General features: G+C 42.7%; 1 protein-coding gene across 3 annotated transcripts in view; it reads right to left on the bottom strand.

The window, feature by feature from the left end:
* The window catches only part of TMEM131L (transmembrane 131 like), a 522,596-nt gene that overhangs the window by 97,049 nt on the left and 399,919 nt on the right, over positions 1 to 25,628 (bottom strand). For 2 of the 3 annotated variants that reach the window (XM_069242819.1, XM_069242836.1), the window contains exons 25-27: positions 19,803 to 20,428; positions 8,314 to 8,462; positions 3,291 to 3,418 (exon numbers count right to left, since the gene is read on the bottom strand). In XM_069242819.1, the coding sequence (XP_069098920.1) occupies positions 3,291 to 3,418; positions 8,314 to 8,462; positions 19,803 to 20,428 (903 nt within the window). The remainder of the gene's footprint in view (positions 1 to 3,290; positions 3,419 to 8,313; positions 8,463 to 19,802; positions 20,429 to 25,628) is intronic. The other variant, XM_069242829.1, reaches the window with a different exon arrangement.

Genomic DNA, 25,628 nt, shown 5'->3' with positions numbered 1-25,628 from the left:
CCAAATAGGCCCAAAAGGCTCCAGAGACAATCCCTGCTCCTTCATCACACTCTTCAAGGTTATTTTATTTCCTGCTTTCTCTCTTTGTCACTGTTTTTCCATCTTACTCCTACTCCTTCCTTCCCCATTTTCTCTTTCTCTGGGTCTGAATTAACAAAATAAGTACCAGTCATAAAAAAAAAAGTCCCAGTGGACCCCTCCTGCAATCACTGGAGCAAATACAGCCCTAGGAAGGAGTTAGGATTCACTGTACTGGCCTAGGCCTGCATGATAAGGCTCTCTGGAGTGGTGGGTATTTTGTCCAAAAATCTGGGTCACCAGGTGTCAGTCTGCAACATCTGGCCACATACCTAGTAATTGATGGGCAAGAGCAAGGATTTTGTGGTCAGGAAAGTATCAGAGAGCACTGTTAAAGGGAAAAAGAACTCAGATGTAGCTGGCCCAGGTTGTAAAATCTGTTATAACACTTGTTTTGGTCTTAGATGGTAGCTGGATGCCTCAGCTGTTCTCCCAGCCCATCGTCACAAATGAGGTACTCTCTTCCGTTGCTGGCTAAAAAGAGGGCTTGAACTGAAGCTAGTTTAGGGTCAGACATTGGTACCTGCATCAGATCCTCTTCCATCGCAGATGTAGGAGAGACCAGCATGGACTTCATGGTCAAAGCAGAAGGCTGTACCTGAGTTGGTACGTACCCGGTAATGGACACAATGGGATAGATGGTGCCAAGGATGGAACAGGCAGTGGTTACCTGACTAGAGGCGCCTTTGGTTCTGTGGGGCATCTCAAATTTGCAGCATGGTCTCCTTAAAGGACTCGATCTGTCTGAGGATAGATAAAGGCCCAGGAAATTTGAGACACACTGGAATCTGCTGAGAAATCTGTCCTTTGGCAGTAGACCTTGAAGGGGTGTGACTAACATGTAGAAGCTTTCACACCTTCTCTTTGGAGTCAGAGTGGTGGGATGGGGTTAAGTTCCACTTCACTATCTTGTGTTTGTTCTTAGCAGATAAGTGCGAAGTTAAGCAGTAACAGGAACAGGACTCGTGATTTGGATCAGGAGTGCGGCTTATGCCTCCTGACATCAGATCGCCTTTTGGTGCATAGTGTGTACTTTTCATATGGCCCGAGCCAAGTCATTAAAGAAATGAAAAATTGGCAACTCAAATTATTGAAATAAATGCACATTCAAACAGTCTATTCACAAACATATTTGTGGTGCTCATACACTAAAACATATCGTTGCCATGATATGTAAAATACTGGATTACTAAAAAGTAAACCGGTAGCATACAGTAAACAGAAAACAAAATTAGTGGAGCACACCGAGAGACCTAGTGTATCAAAGGGTTTACAGACAAATGTTATATTGTAAGTAGAATTGACAAGAAAGAATCAAACTGAAATATCCAAATACGTGCTCCTAGTGGTGTTGGTAACACCTAGAGGCCGTGTGCCATTTCGATTATTCAAGCCTTGAAGAAGTCCGGTGTGGACGAAACACGTGTCGGCTGATGGCTTTTGGATTTTATACTTACTTATGTATTTTTTGTATTATTAGTATGATGGATGTATATTGATGTAGTCTTATGTGAGATTTATATATAAAAATCATTCTCTTTTTTGTATGTTTGTTTTTCCACTCACTTTTTTGTATGTGCTGTGTATATGTATTGATTGTTTGATGGCACTGTTACCAACACCACTAGAAGCACGTATTTGGATATTTCAGTTTATGATTCTACTTACAAGACATCATTTGTCTGTAAACCCTTTGATACATTGGGTCTCTCGGTGTGCTTCACTAATTTTGTTTCCAAGTCATTAAAGTAATACCTCGTGTGGGTTTATGACAGACATTAGCTTCCTGCAGTTGCAGAATGTCTTGAAACTAGTCATTATGGGTGGGGACTTGGTTCCATAGAGCGGTAGCAAAATTTTCTGAGTCTTTGGAAAAAAATGACTACGTTGGGAGCATAGCTCCGGATCCGTTTCAGAAGGCACGAAAGAAAGGAACTGATGTCAGCGTGCAGAGGCAGCACTTATATGCAGCTCCACTTTGACACTTCCAGGCAGGGTGGAGTCAAAGCGGGCCACACAGTGCAACCTAGCAGAGTGAAAGAGCACTGCTCGGTAGAAAGTTTCCCAGACTGGTACCAGGAGATATTCAAAGGTGAGGACTCTGTCAGTAGAAGTATATGTTATCAATGACTATTAGATATGAGAGCAGTCTGAAGTGGAACAACATTTAAATCCAGTATCAGGGAAGTATAAGGGATACTATGACAATCCGGTGTTAGTTACCTCAACAAAGTTTGAATGAAAAAGAGGTTCTTGAGGGAAGCGCCACTGAATAATGCAAATAATGTGGTGAGAAAAGCCACAGTAATTGAGACATATTAACAATATGCCACATCAACTAGGGCAATCACAGAAAATCAGGGCGTATGGAAGATTGGAGACTGGCAGGTTCTGGGCCATTTATTAACTACAGGTTACATGTTTCATTGTAACTGTGAATCAAAATGGAAATAATGAGCAAACCATGCAGCATTGGTCTTTCAATAGGTACTACAGTGGTATGGCACTAGCTGCTAGACGGTACTTCATTTTATATTACTCTTTCAGAAAAAGTTCTATGAAATATGGGATTGCATATTCTTAATCTTAAACAGTCTGGATCCAGTATAGTTTTAGACTGCACATTTGTAAGGAATGCACTTTTATACTGAGTAGGCTGCTAATACACAACAGCAGTAATCGCAGAAGAAATTTGCAAATATGAATTAGGGTCAATATACAACTACATAGCAGTTCATTTACATAGAGAAACACTCATCCAGCTTGTGAATATTTATAAAACAGCATTTTAAAGAAGTCAATTTCCTAACAATGCAGGTGAGCCAACAAAACAGCAGAAAATAAATAACTCAAACAAAAAAAAAAGAGTACAGAAAGGGCCAACCTCAATATATCTGATCATCTTCGGTAGAGAAGGGCAGACATACACATTAATACACACACTGTGTATCTTGACAACCAATAATGACAAAAGAGAAAACGCTTCCTGTTGAAAATGTAGTTAGGAAACCAACTGGTACCAAACAAAGGACGGTTTTGTGAACAGGAAACACGTGCTACGAGTCCACAAGTGGATGCTCTTTCGCCACTACTAGGCGTGGTCAGATATCTGAAGAAGCACATAAGGGTAAAGCAAAACTAAAATACAGAAGTGAAAATCATAGTTGTTCACTTTTTTGCAGTACAAGTTATAAGAAGTTTAAAAACAGTACCTTGCTGTCATGCTGTTATTCTTTTTCCTGTTTCGTCTAGCAGACGGTCTATTTTTATTCCAATTGAGATTTGGCACACTGCCGTCTCTTTTCTCTGGGGATCTTTTTTTTCTGAAGGCATCTTCATGCTAAAAGATTGAAAACATGACAGTCCAACTTATCACACATCCTACAATCAGGTCTACGACCAACTCTGACCAATATGATTCAGAACTGCAATTTATTTTAAAATGTGCTCATTTGAAAGACAAAAAAATATGTTTTCAAAGCATTATTTATAAAATGGCATCCTGCTGGTGCCTAAAATCGACAACAGTGGCATTAACATAAAGTAACACACAAACGTAATAAATTCAAAAGAAATAATTTACCGTAGTTAACTGTGACACTGATGTCTAACTTGCACAAGGATGTATAACTATGTAAGATCTAGTATGGCAGATACTCCAGGCCTCAACGAAGACTGAAAAGAAGTCCCCACTGCAATTTCTCACTCCCATATAATGGGGCCAATAGTGTGGGTTAAGTTAAACACGCCTCAAGGCTGAGCACGATGCACGGCTTCTCCAGTGCTCAACTCTATCTCGAGGAAAGAGATTACATTAAACAGACTTAAACCAGGGCCTCAACTGTGGAGAGATGGGGGCTCAGCACTCTGTATCTTCTTCTCTGATGCAACCCTCATCATGAGTTAACACTTGAACTGAAAAAGGCTTAACTAAGGCCTCAACCATCCAGGGATGGCCACAATTCAATGTGGCCTATTGTGACACAGCGACATACACCTATTGATGTTAGGCAAAAAAACAAAAAACATTTGATACTCCTTTCCATTCAATTACTTAATTATTCAAGCCAATTTATCACTTCTCTTAGCTCCCTGGCATTTTGTAACCAAGTTTGGAAGTAAGCCTTCACAGACAAGTTGAGAGAAAAGTTTTTTTTTTTTTTTAAATTGAAAACAGCACAAAGTGGTGCATTTCTAAAACTCATCTGGGCAAACTCGTTTAAGTAGCAAAGACTTCAAGATACAAAGGAGATCACTATCTTACATAGAAGCACAATTACTTGTTCATATTGAGGGTCTACCCTCATAAACGTCTGTATAAGAAAAGAGAAGGTGGGCTGTTCAAACCAACATTTTACTCCGTTGGTGTAGTACGTGTTGCACTTCATCATAAGTATTTCCACTGGGAGAATGAAAATAGTGCCGTTTTGTTGACAGTTTGTGAATAAGCACCAAAGCTGCAGACGGTAAGATTAAAAACGGCAAATGTATATCCATCCCCTGGCATGCACTTCCAGTCCTGTGTCAATTCCTCTCATGCAGATGTTAATGTTACTGCTGTCTTTTGACACAAGCAAGTGATTAACCAACATGACTACAAAAATACACTTCCATTGGAAATGGGAAGTCAGTGGTTCTGAAGTTCGACTGGGGAATTTCTCTGCAAACACCTTTAACCAATTTGCGCTAATGCTTTGTAAAGATCTATTTGGCAAATTTGAGAGAAGTCCTCTTTTCCAAGGACTGGGGAACCAAACTGCGACTCCTGGTTTTTGAAAATTGGAAAACCAAACGGTGTGCCTGTCTTGCTGTTCTATACTTCTGCTGAACACAGATTTGGCAATATCAAGGCTGCCCTTTGGCATGGGGAGCTGGGCCCACACCCACTGCGCCAAATTTTAGAGAGATGCAAGAAGCTACGATAAGGTGAAGCACACAATAGTCTCTTCACCCTGGCTCCAGTGATTTTCTAAACTATTTACAATAATTATTTTCTATATATAATGGGTGCATGTATTTAACGCCCCCACTCTTCTTTCCCTTCCCGCTCCCATCGTCCTCTCACCCTTTGCACCTTCTCCCCTTGTGCTTCGCAAACAATTTGACACCAGTATGAAAGGGCTGGGCTGTAAGTTAGTCAGGTGAGGTAGGAAAGGGGCAGAGGTGTTTTCTGGCCAAAAGCCAGGCACAGCTCTGATTTAATCAGCCAGGGTCTGGCCAGTGATTGGGTCCCTTGCTGCTTCATTTTAACCACTACAGCAGTGAGGGTGATACATTTGGTTATGCTCAAGGCGCTATCTCTGCAAAGGCAGGCCATGGACAATATATTCTGCCTGACTAATCCTTCCAAGACCTTTTTTTTCAGTTTTACATGTGATCAGATGTGGCACAGGCAAGAGCCACCACACATACTGCATTATTAGAACAAGGCTGAAAATAACCGTCGTAGCCTGTGAACTGGAAAGGGAATCTGGCCACGTTGTGTGTAGTTTTCCGTGGGTCACTTCCTACTACCATAAGTGAATTTGACAAACATAATTGATGTCCCTCCCTCTATTTTGGTGACTTCTAGTAAAATAAATTGCATTTGGGACATACTGTGACAAAGCCCATTTGCTAATAATAAAAAATCATTTTTGTACTGCACATCCTACTGAAAACGAACACAGAGTATTTAGAGACTGTTAGAGTACAAACATTATTAATAAAACATGTCTCTAAAAACATAATGTGAAATAATGTGTATTAAAAGGCCTAACTGAAAGCTATGCATTAGAAAATAAAACATGCGTTTTGAAATGTGATCATTCTGGTGTCAGCCACACTGAAGTTCAACATGAAGTTAAATAATGACTAATGAAAATATATTTAGCTTAAAATCATATTTATATATACTGACAAGATGATCAATAACATGTACTGAAAGATTTATGGTTTACATTTATTATGTAATGTTTTATTCTTCCTGCTTAGCACTAGATAAAAGGCCTCACGTTTTAGTAATTTTCCAGAGGCATGCTGTTTAAAAGTGTTGCAAAATAATGTTTCCTCAAACATCCTGTGTCACTTGTACAGTGGACATTTTTGGCCTGTGCTTATTGTTGGTGTTGCACTTTTCTTTGATATAAAACCTGTTTAAAAAAGAGCTGAAGTGCTCAATGTTGTGTTTTTCAAGTTGCATATTTGTCCTGCTCGAGTTTCATTTTTTGGCAGGAAGCACATGTAATGTTTTTATGTAGTTTAAAATGTCATTTTTGTACAAAAGCTGATGTCAGGAGAAGAGAAAGGAGTGACCGCGTAATCCAATCATGGCTGAACAAACGTGAAGAGATGCCTCTAGAGTGCAAATTATGTTTACTGCCTGCAAAATAAACCCCCCCCATAGTCTCAATAGAAGCTTAGTTAGTACCTTTTAAAACTTTAACATAGCAATGTTTTAGGTGATGTAAGTCAGTTGCCCATTTTCTGAGCTTCTTGTTAATTCTATGTTTTCTGAGATTCCATATAGCTTCAGTTCTGTTCAGATGCTGCTGCTTAGTTTTTGCCTAGGATTCTAAAAGTTCAGTTATATTAGGCCCAACTTTACTGAACTGTCTCCCTCTCATGTCATGATGCTGACTAATGAAGCCCTGATGTTCCTGTGCTCTGCTGATGAAGATACTACTGATCGCTGATCAATTCAGGAGAGGTATAACCAATGTGCATTTGTGTTTTATTTCCATTAGAAAATCCAACATCTTATTTTGGTTAGCGCCATAGTTAGATGGTTTCCAAATTAACTGTTGCCTTATTTTTCTTTTTGCATGAAGTCCACACATGCTTTCTAATCAGAGTGATAGTTAAGGATGCCTCACCTAATGTTTAAATTTGACTGTTTATTAATTGATATTATTTGTTTCAACTGCAAAAGCTAAATGTATACTGTCTCTATTTTTCTTTTGACTCTGTTGCTATTTTGTGTTGTTATTTTGGAATGTTTAATGCTAAATGTTCTAGTTAGATTGGGATTCTTCAGGCATTTTGGACAGCCTGTGATGTTTCTGTATTTCTATCATTTGGTCTTGGACATGATTTACGTGATCTTAGCATTGTCCATTTAAGGGCAATAAATGTTTAAACTTTACTCAATCTGTCTGGTGAGTCATGGTCACATAGGTCATGGTTTGGTGAAATTACTTACTCCAATTGATTATTTACTGTCATATTTGATGATTATTGGTTCATATTATCTGGTTGGATGATTTCACACTCCTGTGAGTCAAAAAGGTCCAGGTCGACCTCTGAGGGTAATAGATGTCTTACCCAATACGTGTCACCTTATCATAATAATATAAAATAATATAAAAACAAATAAGGTCTGACACACCCACAAGACCATTAGGCAAAGTATACATGGAAGAAAAATTCAGGGATTGCATACAGTAGTCTTTGAACTGTACCAAGGAGTGCGCACTTTGTTACTAATCAGTGGGTAGATGATTTAAATTAATTTTACTGAATTTTAACATCAATACCTTCTAAATTTCCTAAGGTCTGGCATGGTTTCAGGCAACAATATCCATGTCTTTTTTTTACTTAATCTAATTTGAAGGTCTATCCAATCTAATTTTCAATGGGAAATTAGTAAAAAAAAAAAATCTGGAAGCTATCTTGTGTCCAGAAAATACAATCAATCTTTTTTGGTGTAGAGCTTGAAATGTGTTATTCAAAATTATACAACCCACAAATAAATTAATTGATGCAACTAGAATCAGTCTGGCACTTATAGATGAGCTCTAGATGACCCACACTTGTAACGTGGAAGCAGGAGTTTAATAGGTGCCTTAAAACATCACAAAAGTCAAGCATTAGGTGTAGACAGGATGGACTGTGAGAAAGTATTGTGTGTTTTCTGGTTATTTGGATGATGAAGATTAAAATTCACATCTGACATGCAATGATTCTCAAAAGCCCAGAGTGCTAAGAATCCTTAAGAGTACAGGATTATGACAATGACACAATATAGAAACTAGACAAAATAAGAGTACTGAAGAACACAATAAACAATTGTAATTAGATCACTTCCTTTTACAATTTTGCACCACTTTAAAGTAACATGGTAAACAAAGTGAGAAAACAAACAATAGTTAAGGGTTCAATTTACACTCCAGCACACCCAGTCATTCAATGAATGATATGGTTATAACTTAAATACACAGACCGCAGACTTCATTAAAACAAAGAATGACAAATTACCTCTGCTGATTGCACATCCGGCCTTCCACAGCATTTAAGCTCCTTAGCTTTGTAAACAGGTTTTTCTATAGGCAGATTGGTGCATGGCTGCTTCTTCGAAGCTTCACAAATCTCCTTCTCTTTTCTTAAGCACACCTGCTGGGTATTCCCTTGAAGCAAACAATTGTATTTTTGAAAATGGATGATGGTTTCACTATTGTGCCCACATCACAGAAAGAAAAACAAAAACTACCATCTTATACTTGTGATAGATTAATAAATAATATTTCCATAGGAAAAAAGGATTCAGAAGTGTTGTTCACCTTTGGCCGATATCAATGTATATATGTTGGAGATAGTAAAACCTTATATTTGACCAAGAAAATAAGTACAAAGATGAATATTTTATTTTACAATCACATAGAACACATTTATAGAGTCCATATTGTAAAAAGAGGAACATGCTTTTTAATCTTTACTGAAATCACATTTCATCAGTTACAAACTTGTGCATGTGACGAAGGTAGCTGCTAATCTCAAAGCTATCATACTCCTTAAAGTACAACCACTGTTTTCAATAAAGGGTGAGCATTTGAATTCTAACCCCTAGTGTGCCCACACTAGACAGAAACCAGTAGACACCAGGGAATTTTTTTTTGGTGGGCTATTTCAAGTAAGAGGAGCGGCCCCTTGGGCAAGGGCCGCTCCTCAGGGGCAAATTATTTCTAGGCCATTTCTGCCACCGTTGGGGGCAGACTGGCCTAATATTATTAACCACAAGACACCAGGGATTTTTTTTTTTATACTAACGCATAAGGGGAGCGGCCCCTCCAATAGTTTGAGGCCTTTTCTCCCCCCCCTCCCCCTCCCCCTCCCAGAGGCAGATCGGCCTAATATAATTAGGCGCATCTGCCCCCGAGGGGGGTGTCAGAAACCTCTAGACAACAGGGATATATATATTTTTTTATTTACTGTATGTTTTTATGTATGGGGAGCGACCCCTTAGGCAAGGGTCGCTCCCCTGGGGGGCAAATTGTATTTAGGCCATTTCTGCCCCCCTTGGGGGCAGATCAGCCTATGTTTGTTAGGCCAATCTGCCTTTTTTTGCACTGGTTTTTGTTTTACATTTGGGCCATGAGAGCTTGGTTACTCTCAAAATCGTCTAACTTGGAATGGTGAGGGCTGCACTTTTTTTTAACTTTGGGATGCTGCCATGTACAAAAATCCACAAGACCTAGACCCATCTGAAAACTAAACATCTAGTTGATTCCAGGGTGGTGTGCTTCACATGCACCCCGCACCATTTCCTTACCCACAATGCCCTGCAAACCTGCAACTTTGCTGGAAAGCACACATTTTTCCCACATTTTTGTGATGGAACCTTCGGGAATCTGCAGTAATCCACAAAATTCCTACTGCCTAGCATTGTCTCATCTATACCAATAAAATTTCTGCTGCACTTGTCAACCTAAAAATGTTTTTTTTCAAACTGCCCCTTTGGACCTACTTTGGTTCCCCCTCAATTTTGACGTGTTTTTGGCTCTTCCCTGTCACAAACTCTTGGCCCACCTACACAGGTGAGGTATCATTTTTATCGGGAGACTGAGGGGAACGTGGCGTGGTAGAAAATTTGTCCCAGTGCAGTGATCTCACACAGAAATGTGGGAAAAATGTGATTTTTTTTTAGCTAGATTTGCGGTTTGCTGAGGATTCTGGGTAAGAAAATATTGGGGGATCCACGCAAGTCACACCTCCCTTGACTCCCTCGGGTGTTTAGTTTTCAGAAATGTCTGGGTTTGGTAGGTTTCGCTAGATGGCTGCTGAGCCCAGGACCAAAAACGTGTCCCCCCCCCGCAGCAAAAACAGGTAATTTCGATGTGTCCAGATAGTGTTTTGGGGCACTTCTGTTGCAATCACAAGGCCTACCCACACAAGTGAGGTACCATTTGTATCGGAAGACTTGGGGGGATGCTGGGTGGAAGGAAATTTGTAGCTCCTCTCAGATTCCAGAACTTTGTCACCGAAATTTCAGGAAAAAGTGTTTTTTTAGCCACATTTTGAGGTTTGCAAAGGATTCTGGGTAACAGAACCGGGTGAGAGCCCGACAAGTCACCCCGTCTTGGATTCCCCTAGGTCTCTAGTTTTCAAAAATGCACAGGTTTGGTAGGTTTCCCTAGGTGACGGCTGAGCTAGAGGCCAAAATCCACAGGTAGCCACTTTGCAAAAAACACCTCTTTTTTCTTTGAGAAAATGTGATGTGTCCACTTTGTGTTTTGGGGCATTTCCTGTTGCGGGCACTAGGCCTACCCACACAAGTGAGGTACCATTTTTATCGGGAGACTTGGGGGAACATGGAATAGCAAAACAAGTGTTATTGCCCCTTGTCTTTCTCTACATTTTTTCCTTCCAAATATAAGACAGTGTGTAAAAAAGACGTCTATTTGAGAAATGCCCTGTAATTCACAGAATTCAGAGATGTGCAAATAACCACTGCTCCTCAACACCTTATCTTGTGCCCATTTTGGAAATACAAAGGTTTTCTTGATACCTATTTTTGATTCTTTATATTTCAGCAAATGAATTGCTGTATACCTGGTATAGAATGAAAACCCACTGCAAGGTGCAGCTCATTTATTGGCTCTGGGTGCCAAGGGTTCTGGATGAACCTACAAGCCCTATATATCCCCCGCAACCAGAAGAGTCCAGCGGACGTAACAGCATATAGCTTTCAAAAATCTGACATTGCAGGAAAAAGTTACAGAGTAAAACGTAGAGAAAAATGGCTGTTTTTTTCACCTCAATTTCAATATTTATTTCAGTTGTTATTTTCTGCAGGAAACCCCTGTAGGATCTACACAAATTACCCATTGCTGAATTCAGAGTTTTGTCTACTTTTCAGAACTGTTTAGGTGTCTGGGATCCAGCATTAGTTTCACACCCATTTCTGTCACTGACTGGAAGGAGGCTGAAAGCACAAAAAATCGTAAAAATGGGGTATGTCCCAGTAAAATGCCAAAATTGTGTTGAAAATTTTGGTTTTCTGATTCAAGTCTGCCTGTTCCTGAAAGCTGGGAAACTGGTGATGTTAGCACCGCAAACCTTTTGTTGATGCTATTTTCAGGGGGAAAAAACACAAGCCTTTTTCTGCAGCCCTTTTTTCCAATTCTTAAAAAACAAAAAACAAAATTTCCACTGTATTTTGGCTAATTTCTTGGTCTCCTTCAGGGGAACCCACAAAGTCTGGGAACCTCTAGAATCCCTATGACGTTGGAAAAAAAGGACGCAAATTTGGCGTGGGTAGCTTATGTGGACAAAAAGTTATGAGGGCCTAAGCGAGAACTATTCCAAATAGGCAAAAAAAGGCCTGGCGCAGGAGGGGGAAAAGGCCTGGCAGCGAAGGGGTTAAAAAAATAAAATAAATACTAAGCCATATGCACCCCCCCATCACTTACTGCTCGTTGTGTCAGCCAACATAAGTAAACCACCAACCTTCCATTAAAAATATACCACAGGTGTAACATTTACAGTATGACTGCACTCAGTACTTTAACAGTTGCTAGGTATGCTGCACACATGCATCTTGATTTGTAGAAATATATAAACAGAATTGAATTTTACTTGTTCAAGATGTGATGTCCTTCCATACGGTGCATTCAGATCGCTATATAGTTCAGTAAAATGGTCACAGCACCCACACCACATTGTGATGTTTCGCTCATATCATTCAACCTCTTTCACAAAAGGTTCCAATCCTGTTGCAGAATAAATTACTGTCAGCCACCCACCTTTTGCATATGCTTATTAAAACATCATTCTAGTTTGTACAGTCTTTCACATAGCTAATTTAGTACCCCATCTTCCACGTTGCTAATCTAGTACTCTCCAAAACCTGATTGAGCATGGTTAACATTCCGCCATCAATCGGATAACAATAAGCTAACAAGAAAATGTTTTCATACTATGACTTAATCAGTCTACAACTTGTAATCATGTTAATCCTCAACTCAGCTAAGTAGATTCCTATATCATCACAACCAAAAAGATACTAACCTCAAGAACCCATGCATAGGCTCATGAATTTGTGTTATCAGTCACCTATGTTTCAACATTCCTTTCAAACTCTTCCTCCAAGAATGAAAAATGTGAAGGATAGTACACTAACCTACATCTGACGAATGAGATAAAATTGATTTCATTTTTATTGAGTGTACAAATATGTCAAATGTTGCTGTAGTACAAAGAAGGACTGGAGAAAACCCAACTGAATTAATTCAAAAGCCAAGTTCTCAGCTTTTTCTGAAAATCAGACGACCCACAGTTACTGAAGGGGGAGAGAGGAGAGGTGTTCCACAGTCCAGCAGTAATCACGCAGAACGATCTGCCCCCGATCTGGTCAGCTTAAAGGAATATCAATAGGGATTCAGATGCCATTCTCAAGAGCCTCACCAGAATATGTGGCGGGAATCCAGAGGGGAACCATCATTATCACCTACTAAAGAAGCTCTTTCTAAATATGTTTCAAATTGCATATGGAAATTATTATTTTGAATATGGCAATTTTCACAGCAGTAAAATACAATTTACACATTGTTTTAAATGTACAGCCCAGGAGCTAAATAGAAAGAAAAGGGCCAAGTAATAAAACCACAGTTTTGTGAAAGAATACTCATGTGGTAGGCTACATGAAAAGTTGCTTTGCCATTTCATTGTTATATTCTGGCATAACGGGTATAGGCGCACTGTAAATCTAGCCCTGAACATGAAACACTCAGCACAGCCTTACACTTGTAGCCTAGATCATGATTATGAAAGCCATTTATCTGAAACATCATTTAGTGAAACATCTCTGAAGGACAAGTTATTTACCATTGGTAACACCTTATCTGGTAGAGACTATATTTAGCTGCAGATCCCTTGTCTTTGAATTCTCCCCAGACATCAGACTGGATCTAGAAGATTTTCATGAGCAGTACCCCTGTCCGCCAGTAGATGGTGTCAATCGGATCTGTGTCCGTTGCCGGCCTGCCAGAAATGACACTGCGGGTCCTATATATGCGCCACACAGGAGTGCAGACATCAGTTTTTCATGACTTTCCATGCCAGAAGCGCAGGGCCACGAAGAACGCCGACTACAAGTGTGTTAAACTAGGGCTCCGAAAGGGGAGTCCTACCCCTACATATCAGTTCGCAGAGTGGGGAGGATGGATGGCTCAGTGAAGAATTTGCAGCTAGATATAGGGGGTCATTCTGACCCTGGCGGTAATTACCGCCATGGCGGAGGTCGGCGGCAGCACCGCCAACAGGCTGGCGGTGCACCGCTGGGCATTCTGACCGCGGCGGTTCAGCCGCGGCCAGAAACGGAAAGTCGCCGGTGTCCCGCCGACTTTCCGCTGCCCTTGAGAATCCTCCATGGCGGCGGAGCGCGCTCCGCCGCCATGGGGATTCGGACACCCCCTACCGCCATCCAGTTCCTGGCGGTTCTCCCGCCGGGAACAGGATGGCGGTAGGGGGTGCCGCGGGGCCCCTGGGGGCCCCAAAAAGAATTTCAGTGTCTGCCTAGCAGACATTGAAATTCGCGACGGGTGCAACTGCACCCGTCGCACCTTCCCACACTGCCGGCTCAATTCTGAGCCGGCGTCCTCGTGGGAAGGGTGTTTCCCGCTGGGCTGGCAGGCGGACTTTCGGCGGTCGCCCGCCAGCCCAGTGGGAAAGCCAGAATGACCGCCGCGGTCTTTTGGCGGGAACCGCGTGGCGGGCGGCGACCGCCGCCCGCCGCGGTCAGAATGACCCCCATAGTCTCTACCAGATAAGGCATTATATTACTGTGGCCCAGCTGTTCTTGATCTTTTTGAGAACTCTGGGCGGAAAGGAATATGGGAGGCCTGAACTTCACTCAAGATGAAAAGTGTCTCCGAGCAATTGCCACCTTGGACACTCCAACGTGCAAAGCTGCTGACATCGCTCGTTCTCGGTAGAAGCAAACAGATCTAACCAAAGTACTCCCCACTGCTGAAAGAGACCTTGCGCTACCTCCGAATGGAGATGCCATTCGTGATCTGCTAGGAATTTTCTGCTGAGTTCATACCCTCTGGCATTCAAAGAACTTGCCAGATGTTGAACCACCAGCGATATGTCCTGCTATTCCAAACAAGTCTAGAGGTGCAGATCCTCCTAACAAATGATCCACAACCCCATCATGCCCTGCAGTAACACACGGCACACCAGCACCATCTTTTCTTTGATAGAGGGAATAAAGGCTTTCAATGTCAGCCGAATAGCACAGTGCGCCAACAGGTTGATGTGGGGTGCTGTTTCCACTGGAGACCAGATGCCTCTATCTCCACCTCTCCACGATGGCCGCCTGTTCCCAGGAGTGAAGCATCTGTCAGATCTGGTTGGGGAAGGGAGAAGGATGTGCCACTGATCCAACCGCGCTTTCTTCACCACCACTGCAGATCTTTCCCAGTTCCCTCTGAGACCCGGACCATGTTAGGTAAATTCCTTTGATGCTGCGCCCACTGGAACTTCCGGCTTATGCCATTTGGCATGCATTACCAGCAGGATGCAGGAGGCCATGAGACCCAGGAGCCTCAGAGTCATTGTCACCGAAATCCAGGATAGAGGCTAAAAAAATATGCACTGAAGCCTGAATATCCTGGACTCATTGTTAGGGAGGATAAGCCCGAAGCTGCACTGTGTCCAGAACAGCTCCGATGAAAGGGACCGTCTGAGAGGGAGTCAAGTGTGAATTTGGTACATTTATAGTGAACTCCAGCGAATGCAGAACATCCGCTGTATCTGGAGGTGGGAAGACGACAGCCTGTTGCAAGCTCCTCTTCAACAGCTGGTTGTTGAGATAGGAGAAGACAAACCCCTAATCTCCGCAGATGAGCTGCAACCACCCCCATCAACGTGGTGAGCACCAGAGGGGTGCTCGTAAGGCTAAAGGGGTGCACAGTGAACTGAAAGAGCTTGTGGCCTACTGTTAACCACAAGCAACGTCCGTGGGCAGGCAGGAAGGAATGTGAAAATAAGCATCCTGAAAGTCCAACGCTACTATCCAGTCTCCTGTGTCCAGAGCAGAAAATACCTGACCCCATGTGAGCACCTTGAACTTCTCCTTTGAGGAAGAGATTGAAGGACTGAATACCTAGGCTAGGCCAAAGGCCCTTTTCTTTTTTGTGGACCAGAAAGTAGCCGGAATAGCAACCACAGCCTACTTGTGGCACTGGAAACCTGGCAATAGCTCCCTTTGCCAAGAGAGCATAACTTCCGCGCGGACAAGGGACAAATGATCCTCCGTCATCCGATCGCAGGATGGTGGCAGGGATGGAGAGGTAGTCTCAAACATGTATGAATAGCCCCTTCGGATGATCTGCAAAACCCACCTGTCTGAAGCGATGGATTGCCAGTGGGGCAGGTGATGTGAATCTGCGAATCCTGTGGCCAACTCGTCCTTGGTAGGGGATATGCAGACTAGGAGGGGTTAGAGGCTGCCACTGGGGGGGCGGTGGTGGCAGACTGACCAGACCGCTGGCCACCTGGCCCATGGTGTTGGATGGTCCTGCACCCTCGGCCACGCAGACGCTGGACAGCACGTGCAGCAAAGTAGCTAGATGGGAATTGGTGCCGTTGGGACGGACCTCCTTCTGTAGCCACAAAAGGGGTGAAAGGCAGACAGGGGGTCGAGGGACCACCACAAAGCTCAAGGACCAGGCTAGCCAGAGAATCCTTAAATCAATCCAGTGCTGAGTCTGCCTCGTCTTCAAAGAAACAAGTACCATGAAAGGCATGTCCATCAAAGAAACCTACACATCTCCCAAAAAGCCAGACGTCCTCAGCCAGGTATTGCGCCTCAGGGCCACTGTCATAGAAACCATGCTGTCTAGTGAGTCAGTTGTGTCAAGTCTGCAACAAATTGTGAACTTTGCTGCATCTCTTCCATCAGCAACACTCTGAGAGATTACAGCCCAGGCCTCCTTTAGGACCTGTGGTAACACTTGCATAACCTTATCCCACAGCGTGTGGAAAAAAGCCCCCAAAAGGCATGTAGTGTTCACGGACCACATTGAAAGGCTGAGGGAAGACAACATCTTCTATCCAGGGGAGCGATAGGGAATACACCTTGGGAGGTAGAGGCATTGACCACCAAGCGCTCAGGGATGGGGTGCTGCATCAAGAAGCTTGGGTCCCCAGGTGTGGGCAAAGGCAGTGGGCAATTGTTCTGTTCACAGGAAGCCCCTGTGCTAGATTTAAACCAAGTACCCAGTCGGATGTCAGTAGGGGCACCATTGAAAGGGAGCATGGGGTCTCAGGTGGAAGCTCTCGGTTGCAGCACCTGTCAAGAGATGAGAATTGATGGTGATTGAGGGTAGCTGAAGGTCCAGAACTTCAGCTGTCCTTCTCACCACCATAACATAAGACGATCCCTCCCCCATGCCACGGAAGGGGGAAAAAACATGGCACTATCTGAAGAAGTGTTAAGTCCGCTGGCTTCACCCAAATCCTCACACCATTCCATTTCAGATTTTTAAGGATGGTAATCTAAAAAGTCCAGTGACCCCTCCCCCATTTATCCTAGAAGCCCATGCCAGAGAAATTGGGCTCAGAATCCGAGCAAGGAGGCAAAGTTCCTGCCGGTTCTTGAGTCATCCGACACCCATCAGGCTCCGTGTCAGAGTCGGAGATTACAATGTGGAGGGCACTGCCGGGAGCATCGGTGTCGGACCCGCATCCCCGCAGGGAAGGTAGAGGTGGTACAACCAGCGACAGTCTGGATCCAGGAGTGGATCCCAGGGAACCCCTCAGCCCCGGAGCCACAAGCATAGAACACAAAGGGGCCCCCTTCCAAACCTGTGGGGCCCGAAGGCATTCCAGCAGGTTTGGACTGCCCAAAAATAAGATGGATGGCATCATAAAACTCTAAGTTGGGCAGGGGTCGCTACAGCTTCTGGAAATTTGTGGAGGTGCGGAGTCGACCCAGAAACAGGATCAGCAGAACAAGACCTAGATGCTGACACTCCTTCGTCTCGTCAGCCATCAGACAAGGAGAAGTCGAAGAGCGCTTCGACTTTTTATTTTTTTTCTTGTGCCTTGACTTGCTGATCACCCTGAGGACTTTGAATTGGTTGACGACTTCAGACTCCATGACTGGTCATGGGATCTTCCTCTTGACCAAGATCTCGACCTGCGTTGAGTCGCGTGCAGAGCAGCCATCAGCGTTAGGGATCGCTTCCTTCAGATGCTGGGCCTGGCATTCAGAGCACAACTTCAGGTTGTGTTCGTACTTCAAACACCACAAATATACGAGAGGTGTGAATCCGTCACGGTCATCGCCAGCTGACAGGATCTGCAGGGCTTGAAAGCTGTCTTCCTAGAATACATTCCACAACACAAATTCTCAGAAAAAGCTTGACAAAAAGTTGAACAAGACCAGTCAAAAACTGACTGAGGAGTAGCTCTCTTCGGATGAGCGCTAGCTGGTGCAGAAAGAAAAGAATTGACAACCGTGTGCCTGATTGGTGCCTTTATATGGCCCACATCATTTACGACACGGACGATGCTGAGCCAATCAACGCCACTTACCGGCGCACATGGGTACTGCTTACGAAAATCTTCCGTATCCAGTCTGACACCTGAGGAGGATTCAAAAGTAAGGAATCTGCAGCTATAAAGCTATCAGATGCAAGTGAATATTTAAAAAAATAGTTAAACAGGAAATAAGTGGGAAACACACTATCATGGAAAATATGATATACAAAACTAAAATAAATTAGGTACTCAATTCACCAAAAGTACACTTGTAGTTATATGTACTTGTACTGGTGCAGATTTACAACATCCAGGGATTCACAAGTTTACAGGAGTAAGCCTGGAAACCATACTTCCTTTCTGACGTCCATTTTCTCATGATCAAATAATATTCAAGTATATTTGCTATTCAAAAAAGTGCTGAACAATTACACATTAATTTTTATTACAAGAATACATTTCCAAACTTTTCCAGTATTTGAAGATACTAAAGAGGAGTTGGTGACTACCCTTACACATAGTTTGTATGAGCGTACACTCTCACAGGGCATTCCAGCCTTGGAACTACCGCTTCCCTCCCATGTCTAGACCCTGCATATAGATTTGCAGAAAGGGCAAAAACCGACTTCCTAGAATTGAAATACTGCCCTAATTGGAGCACTAACATAATCAAAGAATCTATTATCAGAGCTCTGATATAATGAGAACTTTTTTTTGCAGGGTAAGTAGATTTCTGAAGCTTCTCGTTCCCTTTGACAAGTAGATATTTTCTTAAATTCCATGCAGCTGAGATTACTTAATGGTATGTTTTTGCCCCAGCCTAATTTCCAAGAAAACGGTTTGAATATTCTTGATAATAAGAACACAAGAGTACCATTTTAGTGTATTTTAAATGATCCAAAAGCCATGTTTCTTAACCTGTAGTCTGGGGACCACTGGCGATCTGCAAAACCTACTCAGGGGCTCTGTGACTACTGACAAAATGAAATAATATTAACTGATCAATAAAGCCTATATAAATAAAGCGCAAAATGTAAAACTGAAAATTTTAAAATGTGTAAATATGAAGGAATTTGAAATAAGGGGTAAAAGTTAAGTTGGTATCCTCAGATTGACTTGACCCTTGAGGGCAGTGCTAGTGAATCAAACAAAATAAAGTATGGCCAATGGATGGCCTAAACTGAATAAAAAAAAAAAGCTGCAACCTTCCCACTGAAATTACTTACATTTTTATTTGTTTTATTATTGGTTGTGGATTATATACAATATTTCATCATTTGTGAATTTGTGTTTGATGAATCCTCGATGCCATATTTCTGTGTATTATTTTACGCTCACATCATCAACATTGCTTAGGCTGGATCTCTGGATTCGAATAATGACTTAGTGGGGGTCCAAAGATTCCAATAATGATTAGGTGGGCGTCCAAAGCAGTCAAAAGGTTAAGAACCACTGATCTAAGGAATGATACATTAACCTACGGAAAGCCTGCATCAAAGTAATCAATTTCTGGTTGATTGCTGTGTAAAATAAATATATAATCAAATAAAAAGTGCAATGCATCCATGCACACAGAGGACAATCAAGATGAATCTGCAGCACTTATACAACAAACCATTTAATGAATAGGAACATAGATTTCTGACTATAGATTCAGCAACCCCTATTTAGATTGTGATGTATGTGCAACTGTGTCAATGGCCACGGTAAAATGCCTAGAGTGCATTAAGACACCGGTGTGCAAAGAAAGAGGGCAGGGAAGTAACCTCAATTTGTGGATAAAGAAAATAAAACATTGTGTACGTACACTTGCAATGCATCACACATACCCATTTTTATCCTAGCAATTCTATTAAAAACAATAGAAAATACCAGTCTGTACACTGAATTTAAAGAAAAACAGTTTGAAATAAAAATCATCATGTTTACCTAAATGGCATCTACCAAATACATAAATAACATGCAAGGATTAAGCTTACCATCGAACTTCTGTACAATTGCTGGCAGCTCAATGTGCAACGGTGATGTACTTCTTGCCAAGAGACATTCAGGGGATTTTCTTGCAGAAAGTGAAGTGCAGATCAGTGGCTCTTTGAGCTCAGTTACTCCTTCTGAAGTTCTAAGGCTAGTTTCCGTAGGAAACATAAAAGTTGGAAGGTCCTCCTTTGGAAGAAGCTCCAACGAAGAACTTTTTGCAAGTGCTGTGTTCGTTAGTGCAAGATCATCTTTCTCCAGGTCAGTCACTGGAAGGGCCAAATGTTTTTGCAAGTCTATATTTACATCACTGACACATGTGAGGTCTGTCCACTTTTCCTGATGGGTATCCACACACACATCCTTTGCAATCAAAAGCACTCCATCAGAAGCCTGCTGGGGGAACTTGTCATTTGTGATTGATAATGTGCTGCTAGTGGGACTGCTCGGTTTTGGTCTGCTGTAGTACACAGAGCACTTATGCTTCTTCTGAGAGTGGCTGAAGGTTGCCGGGCTCCTCTTCGAGGCATTCTGATTTCGGCTCGTCATAGTGCTGACAGAAATGAATCCTTTCCCTTTTCCTTTATCTGGTGGACTACAAGAATCAACAAATGCCTTGCAAGTACCCCTACTGTAAACAACAAAAAAGCACTTGAATAAAATGTGGTTTACACTACTGAACATGTGGAATGCATTACTGTATACAGGTTAAATATAAAAAATATAACAAACAAGTATGACAGCAAGGTTACTGGAGGATTAGCAGAACTAAATGTTTAAAGATTTTTTAAAAATTGAGTGTAGAAGGAGGGAGGATAATATTCCGAAACACAAGACACTTCAAAGGTGCTCATTTTTATTTTGAAGTGGATCGCTACATTTGTTCATGTCCTTTCTTTGGATAATACTATGTATATTCATCCAATTTAATTTTTAAAGAAGAAATGGACAGAAGCTAGGATGGAACATGCTTACTTTAGCAAGACAAGCACAACGTTACTTACCTGTAACACTGGCTCTCCAGCATTAGGTCTTGTGGATTCACAGCATTGCATCTCCAGCCATATTCGGTCCGGAGCCATAACACTTGAAACATTACATTACTTCACTAACCTCTCTTTGCCATTAGGAGTGCATTTAGAGACCCTAATGAAAATGTCACTTACCCAGTGTACATCTGTTCGTGGCATCAGTCGCTGTAGATTCGCATGTTTTGCATAGCTCGCCATATGGTGTTGGGCCGGAGTGTTACAAGTTGTTTTTCTTCGAAGAAGTCTTTCGAGTCACGGGACCGAGTGACTCCTCCTTTTGTTTCCATTGCGCATGGGCGTCGACTCCATCTTCGATTGTTTTTCCCCGCAGAGGGTGAGGTAGGAGTTGAATTGTAGTAATAGTGCCCATGCAATGGAGTGACTAAGTATGTACCTATTTAAGGTTGAGATGATACATATACAAATAGTTGAAGGTAACTTCCAAACTGCTACAGGCTCCCGGGGAGGCGGGTGGGCACATGCGAATCTACAGCGACTGATGCCACGAAGAGATGTACACTGGGTAAGTGACATTTTCAGTTCGATGGCATCTGTCGCTGTAGATACGCATGTTTTGCATAGACTAGTAAGCAGTTATCTCCCCAAAAGCGGTGGCTCAGCCTGTAGGAGTGGAAGTAGTTTGAAATAATGTTCTTAATACGGCTTGACCTACTGTGGCTTGTTGTGCGGATAACACATCTACACAGTAGTGCTTGGTGAATGTGTGAGGCGTAGACCATGTGGCTGCCTTACATATTTCTTGCATTGGGATGTTTCCTAGAAAGGCCATGGTAGCACCCTTCTTTCTGGTTGAGTGTGCCCTTGGTGTAATGGGCAGCTGTCGTTTAGCTTTAAGGTAGCAGATTTGGATGCATTTAACTATCCATCTGGCTATACCTTGTTTTGATATTGGGTTTCCTGCATGAGGTTTTTGAAATGCAATAAATAGTTGTTTAGTCTTTCTGTGCTTCTTTGTTCTGTCAATGTAATACATTAATGCTCTTTTGACATCTAATGTATGTAGTGCCCTTTCAGCTACGGTATCTGGCTGTGGAAAGAACACTGGAAGTTCCACTGTTTGATTTAGATGGAACGGTGAAATAACCTTTGGCAAAAATTTAGGATTAGTCCTTAGGACGACCTTATTCTTGTGTAGTTGTATAAAAGGTTCTTGTATTGTAAACGCCTGAATCTCGCTTACTCTTCTTAGGGAAGTAATGGCGATGAGAAATGCAACCTTCCAGGTTAGGAACTGTATTTCGCAGGAGTGCATGGGTTCAAAAGGTGGACCCATAAGTCTAGTTAGGACAACATTTAGGTTCCATGAAGGAACAGGTGGTGTTCTTGGTGGTATAATTCTCCTAAGGCCCTCCATGAATGCTTTAATGACTGGTATCTTATATAGGGAAGTTGAATAGGTAGTCTGCAGGTATGCAGATATTGCTGCAAGGTGTATTTTAATGGAAGAGAAAGCCAGGTTAGATTTTTGTAAGTGAAGCAAGTAGCCCACTACATGTTCTGGAGTTGTGTGTAAAGGTTGTATTTGATTAATATGGCAGTAGCAAACAAACCTCTTCCATTTACTTGCATAGCAGTGCCTGGTGGATGGCCTTCTGGCTTGCTTTATGACTTCCATACATTCTTGGGTAAGTTGTAAGTGCCCGAATTCTAGGATCTCAGGAGCCAGATTGCTAGATTCAGCGATGCTGGATCTGGGTGTCTGATCTTTTGGTTGTGTTGTGTCAACAGATCTGGCCTGTTGGGCAATTTGATGTAGGGTACTACTGATAGGTCTAGCAGCGTTGTGTACCAGGGTTGCCTTGCCCAAGTTGGTGCTATTAATATGAGTTTGAGTTTGTTTTGACTGAGTTTGTTTACCAGGTAAGGAAGGAGAGGGAGAGGAGGAAAAGCGTAAGCAAATATCCCTGACCAGTTCATCCATAGGGCATTGCCTTGGGACGGTTTGTGTGGGTATCTGGATGCGAAGTTTTGGCATTTTGCGTTCTCCTTCGTCGCAAACAAGTCTATTTGAGGTGTTCCCCAGAGTTTGAAATAGGTGTTCAGAATTTGGGGGTGAATTTCCCATTCGTGGACCTGTTGGTGATCTCGAGAGAGGTTGTCTGCGAGTTGATTTTGGATCCCTGGTATAAATTGTGCTATTAGGCGAATTTGGTTGTGAATTGCCCAACGCCAAATTTTTTGTGCTAGCAGGCTTAACTGCGTGGAGTGTGTCCCCCCTTGCTTGTTTAGATAATACATTGTTGTCATGTTGTCTGTCTTGACGAGAATGTATTTGTGAACTATTATTGGTTGGAAAGCTTTTAGTGCTTGAAAAACTGCTAGAAGTTCTAGGTGATTTATATGCAGTTTTGTTTGATGTACGTTCCATTGTCCTTGTATGCTGTGTTGATCGAGGTGTGCTCCCCACCCTGTCATGGAAGCATCTGTTGTTATTACGTATTGTGGCACTGGGTCTTGGAAAGGCCGCCCTTTGTTTAAATTTATGTTGTTCCACCACAGAAGCGAGAGGTAAGTTTGGCGGTCTATTAACACCAGATCTAGAAGATGACCCTGTGCTTGAGACCACTGTGATGCTAGGCACTGTTGTAAGGGCCTCATGTGCAGTCTTGCGTTTGGGACAATGGCTATGCATGAAGACATCATGCCTAGGAGTTGTAATATCATCTTTGCTTGTATCTTTTGTGTTGGATACATGCGTTGTATGATGGTGTTGAAATTTTGAATTCTTTGGGGACTTGGAGTGGCTACTCCTTTTGTTGTGTCTATTATGGCTCCTAGGTATTGTTGTACCTTGCACGGCAGAATGTTGGATTTCGTGAAGTTGACGGTGAACCCTAGTTTGAAGAGGGTTTGTATGATCTGATTTGTGTGATTTGAGCACTCTATTAACAAATGGGCCTTGATTAGCCAGTCGTCTAGATATGGGAACACATGTATTTGCTGCCTTCTGATGTGTGCAGCGACTACCGCTAGACATTTGGTAAAGACTCTTGGTGCGGTTGTTAATCCGAAAGGCAGTACCTTGAATTGGTAATGTATTCCTTTGAATACAAACCTTAGGTATTTCCTGTGCGATGGGTATATTGGTATATGGAAATACGCGTCCTTGAGGTCTAAAGTTGACATGTAGTCGTGTAGTTTTAGCAATGGTAATACTTCTTGTAGTGTGACCATGTGAAAGTGGTCTGAGTTGATGAATGTGTTCACTATTCTGAGGTCTAGGATTGGTCTCAGCGTTTTGTCCTTCTTTGGTATCAGAAAGTACAGTGAGTAAACTCCTGTGTTTATTTGTGTGTTTGGCACTAATTCGATTGCATTCTTTTGCAATAGTGCCTGCACTTCTATCTCCAGGAGATTGGAATGATGTTTTGTCAAATTTTGTGCTTTTGGTGGTATGTTTGGAGGGAATTGTAGAAATTCTATGCAATAACCATGTTGGATAATTGCTAGAACCCAAGTGTCTGTAGTGATTTCCTCCCATGCTTTGTAATAATGACTTATTCTTCCCCCCACTGGTGTTGTGTGGAGGGGGTGAGTGACATGTGAGTCACTGCTTAGTAGTAGGGGTTTTGGGGCTTTGAAATTTTCCTCTATTCCTAGGGAATTGCCCTCCTCTATATTGTCCCCGAAAACCTCCTCTGTACTGTCCCTGGTAACTGGACGGTGTTGCCTGTGAGGTGCTGGCTTGTGTGCTCTGACCCCGAAACCCCCCTCTAAAGGGTGTTTTACGGAATGTGCTGTAATTCCCTCTGCTCTGCGGGGAGTAGAGTGCGCCCATGGCTTTAGCAGTGTCCGTGTCTTTTTTGAGTTTCTCAATTGCTGTGTCCACTTCTGGACGAACAGTTCTTTTTCGTTAAAAGGCATATTGAGAACTGCTTGCTGAATCTCTGGTTTAAATCCAGACGTTCGGAGCCATGCATGCCTTCTGATAGTTACAGATGTATTAATTGTCCGTGCAGCTGTATCTGCAGCGTCCATGGAGGAGCGGATTTGGTTGTTGGAAATGGTCTGTCCCTCCTCAACCACTTGTTTTGCCCTATTTTGTAGGTCCTTGGGCAGATGGTCAATGAGATGTTGCATCTCATCCCAATGGGCTCTGTCATAGCGCGCAAGTAGTGCCTGGGAGTTAGCGATGCGCCACTGGTTTGCAGCTTGTGCTGCGACTCTTTTACCAGCTGCATCGAACTTGCGGCTTTCTTTATCTGGGGGTGGTGCATCTCCAGATGTGTGGGAGTTGGCCCTTTTCCTAGCTGCTCCTACAACGACAGAGTCTGGTGGCAGCTGTGTAGTGATGAAAGCTGGGTCTGTAGGAGGCGCCTTATACTTCTTTTCCACTCTTGGTGTGATTGCCCTACTTTTGACCGGCTCCTTAAAGATTTCTTTTGCGTGCCGGAGCATACCAGGGAGCATAGGCAGGCTTTGGTAGGAGCTGTGGGTGGAGGAGAGTGTGTTGAATAAAAAGTCATCCTCGACCTGTTCTGAGTGGAGGCTTACATTGTGAAATTGTGCTGCTCTAGCCACCACTTGAGAATACGCAGTGCTGTCCTCTGGTGGAGATGGCTTCGTAGGGTATGCCTCCGTTCTGTTATCTGTCACTGGGGCGTCGTATAAGTCCCATGCGTCTTGATCTTGGTCACCCTGGCTCATGGTGGTGTGAGCTGGGGAATGTGATGGAGGTTGTGCTGGTGAGACGTTAATCACAGGTGGAGGAGAGGGTGGTGGGGTAACTTTTTTCACCACTTTTGTTTGTGGTGTTTGTTCAGTTTGCAACTCCAATCT

Source organism: Pleurodeles waltl, chromosome 1_2 (genome assembly GCF_031143425.1).
Source record: "Pleurodeles waltl isolate 20211129_DDA chromosome 1_2, aPleWal1.hap1.20221129, whole genome shotgun sequence".
Lineage (NCBI taxonomy): Eukaryota > Metazoa > Chordata > Amphibia > Caudata > Salamandridae > Pleurodeles > Pleurodeles waltl.
This window is presented reverse-complemented; position numbering and strand designations above follow the sequence as displayed.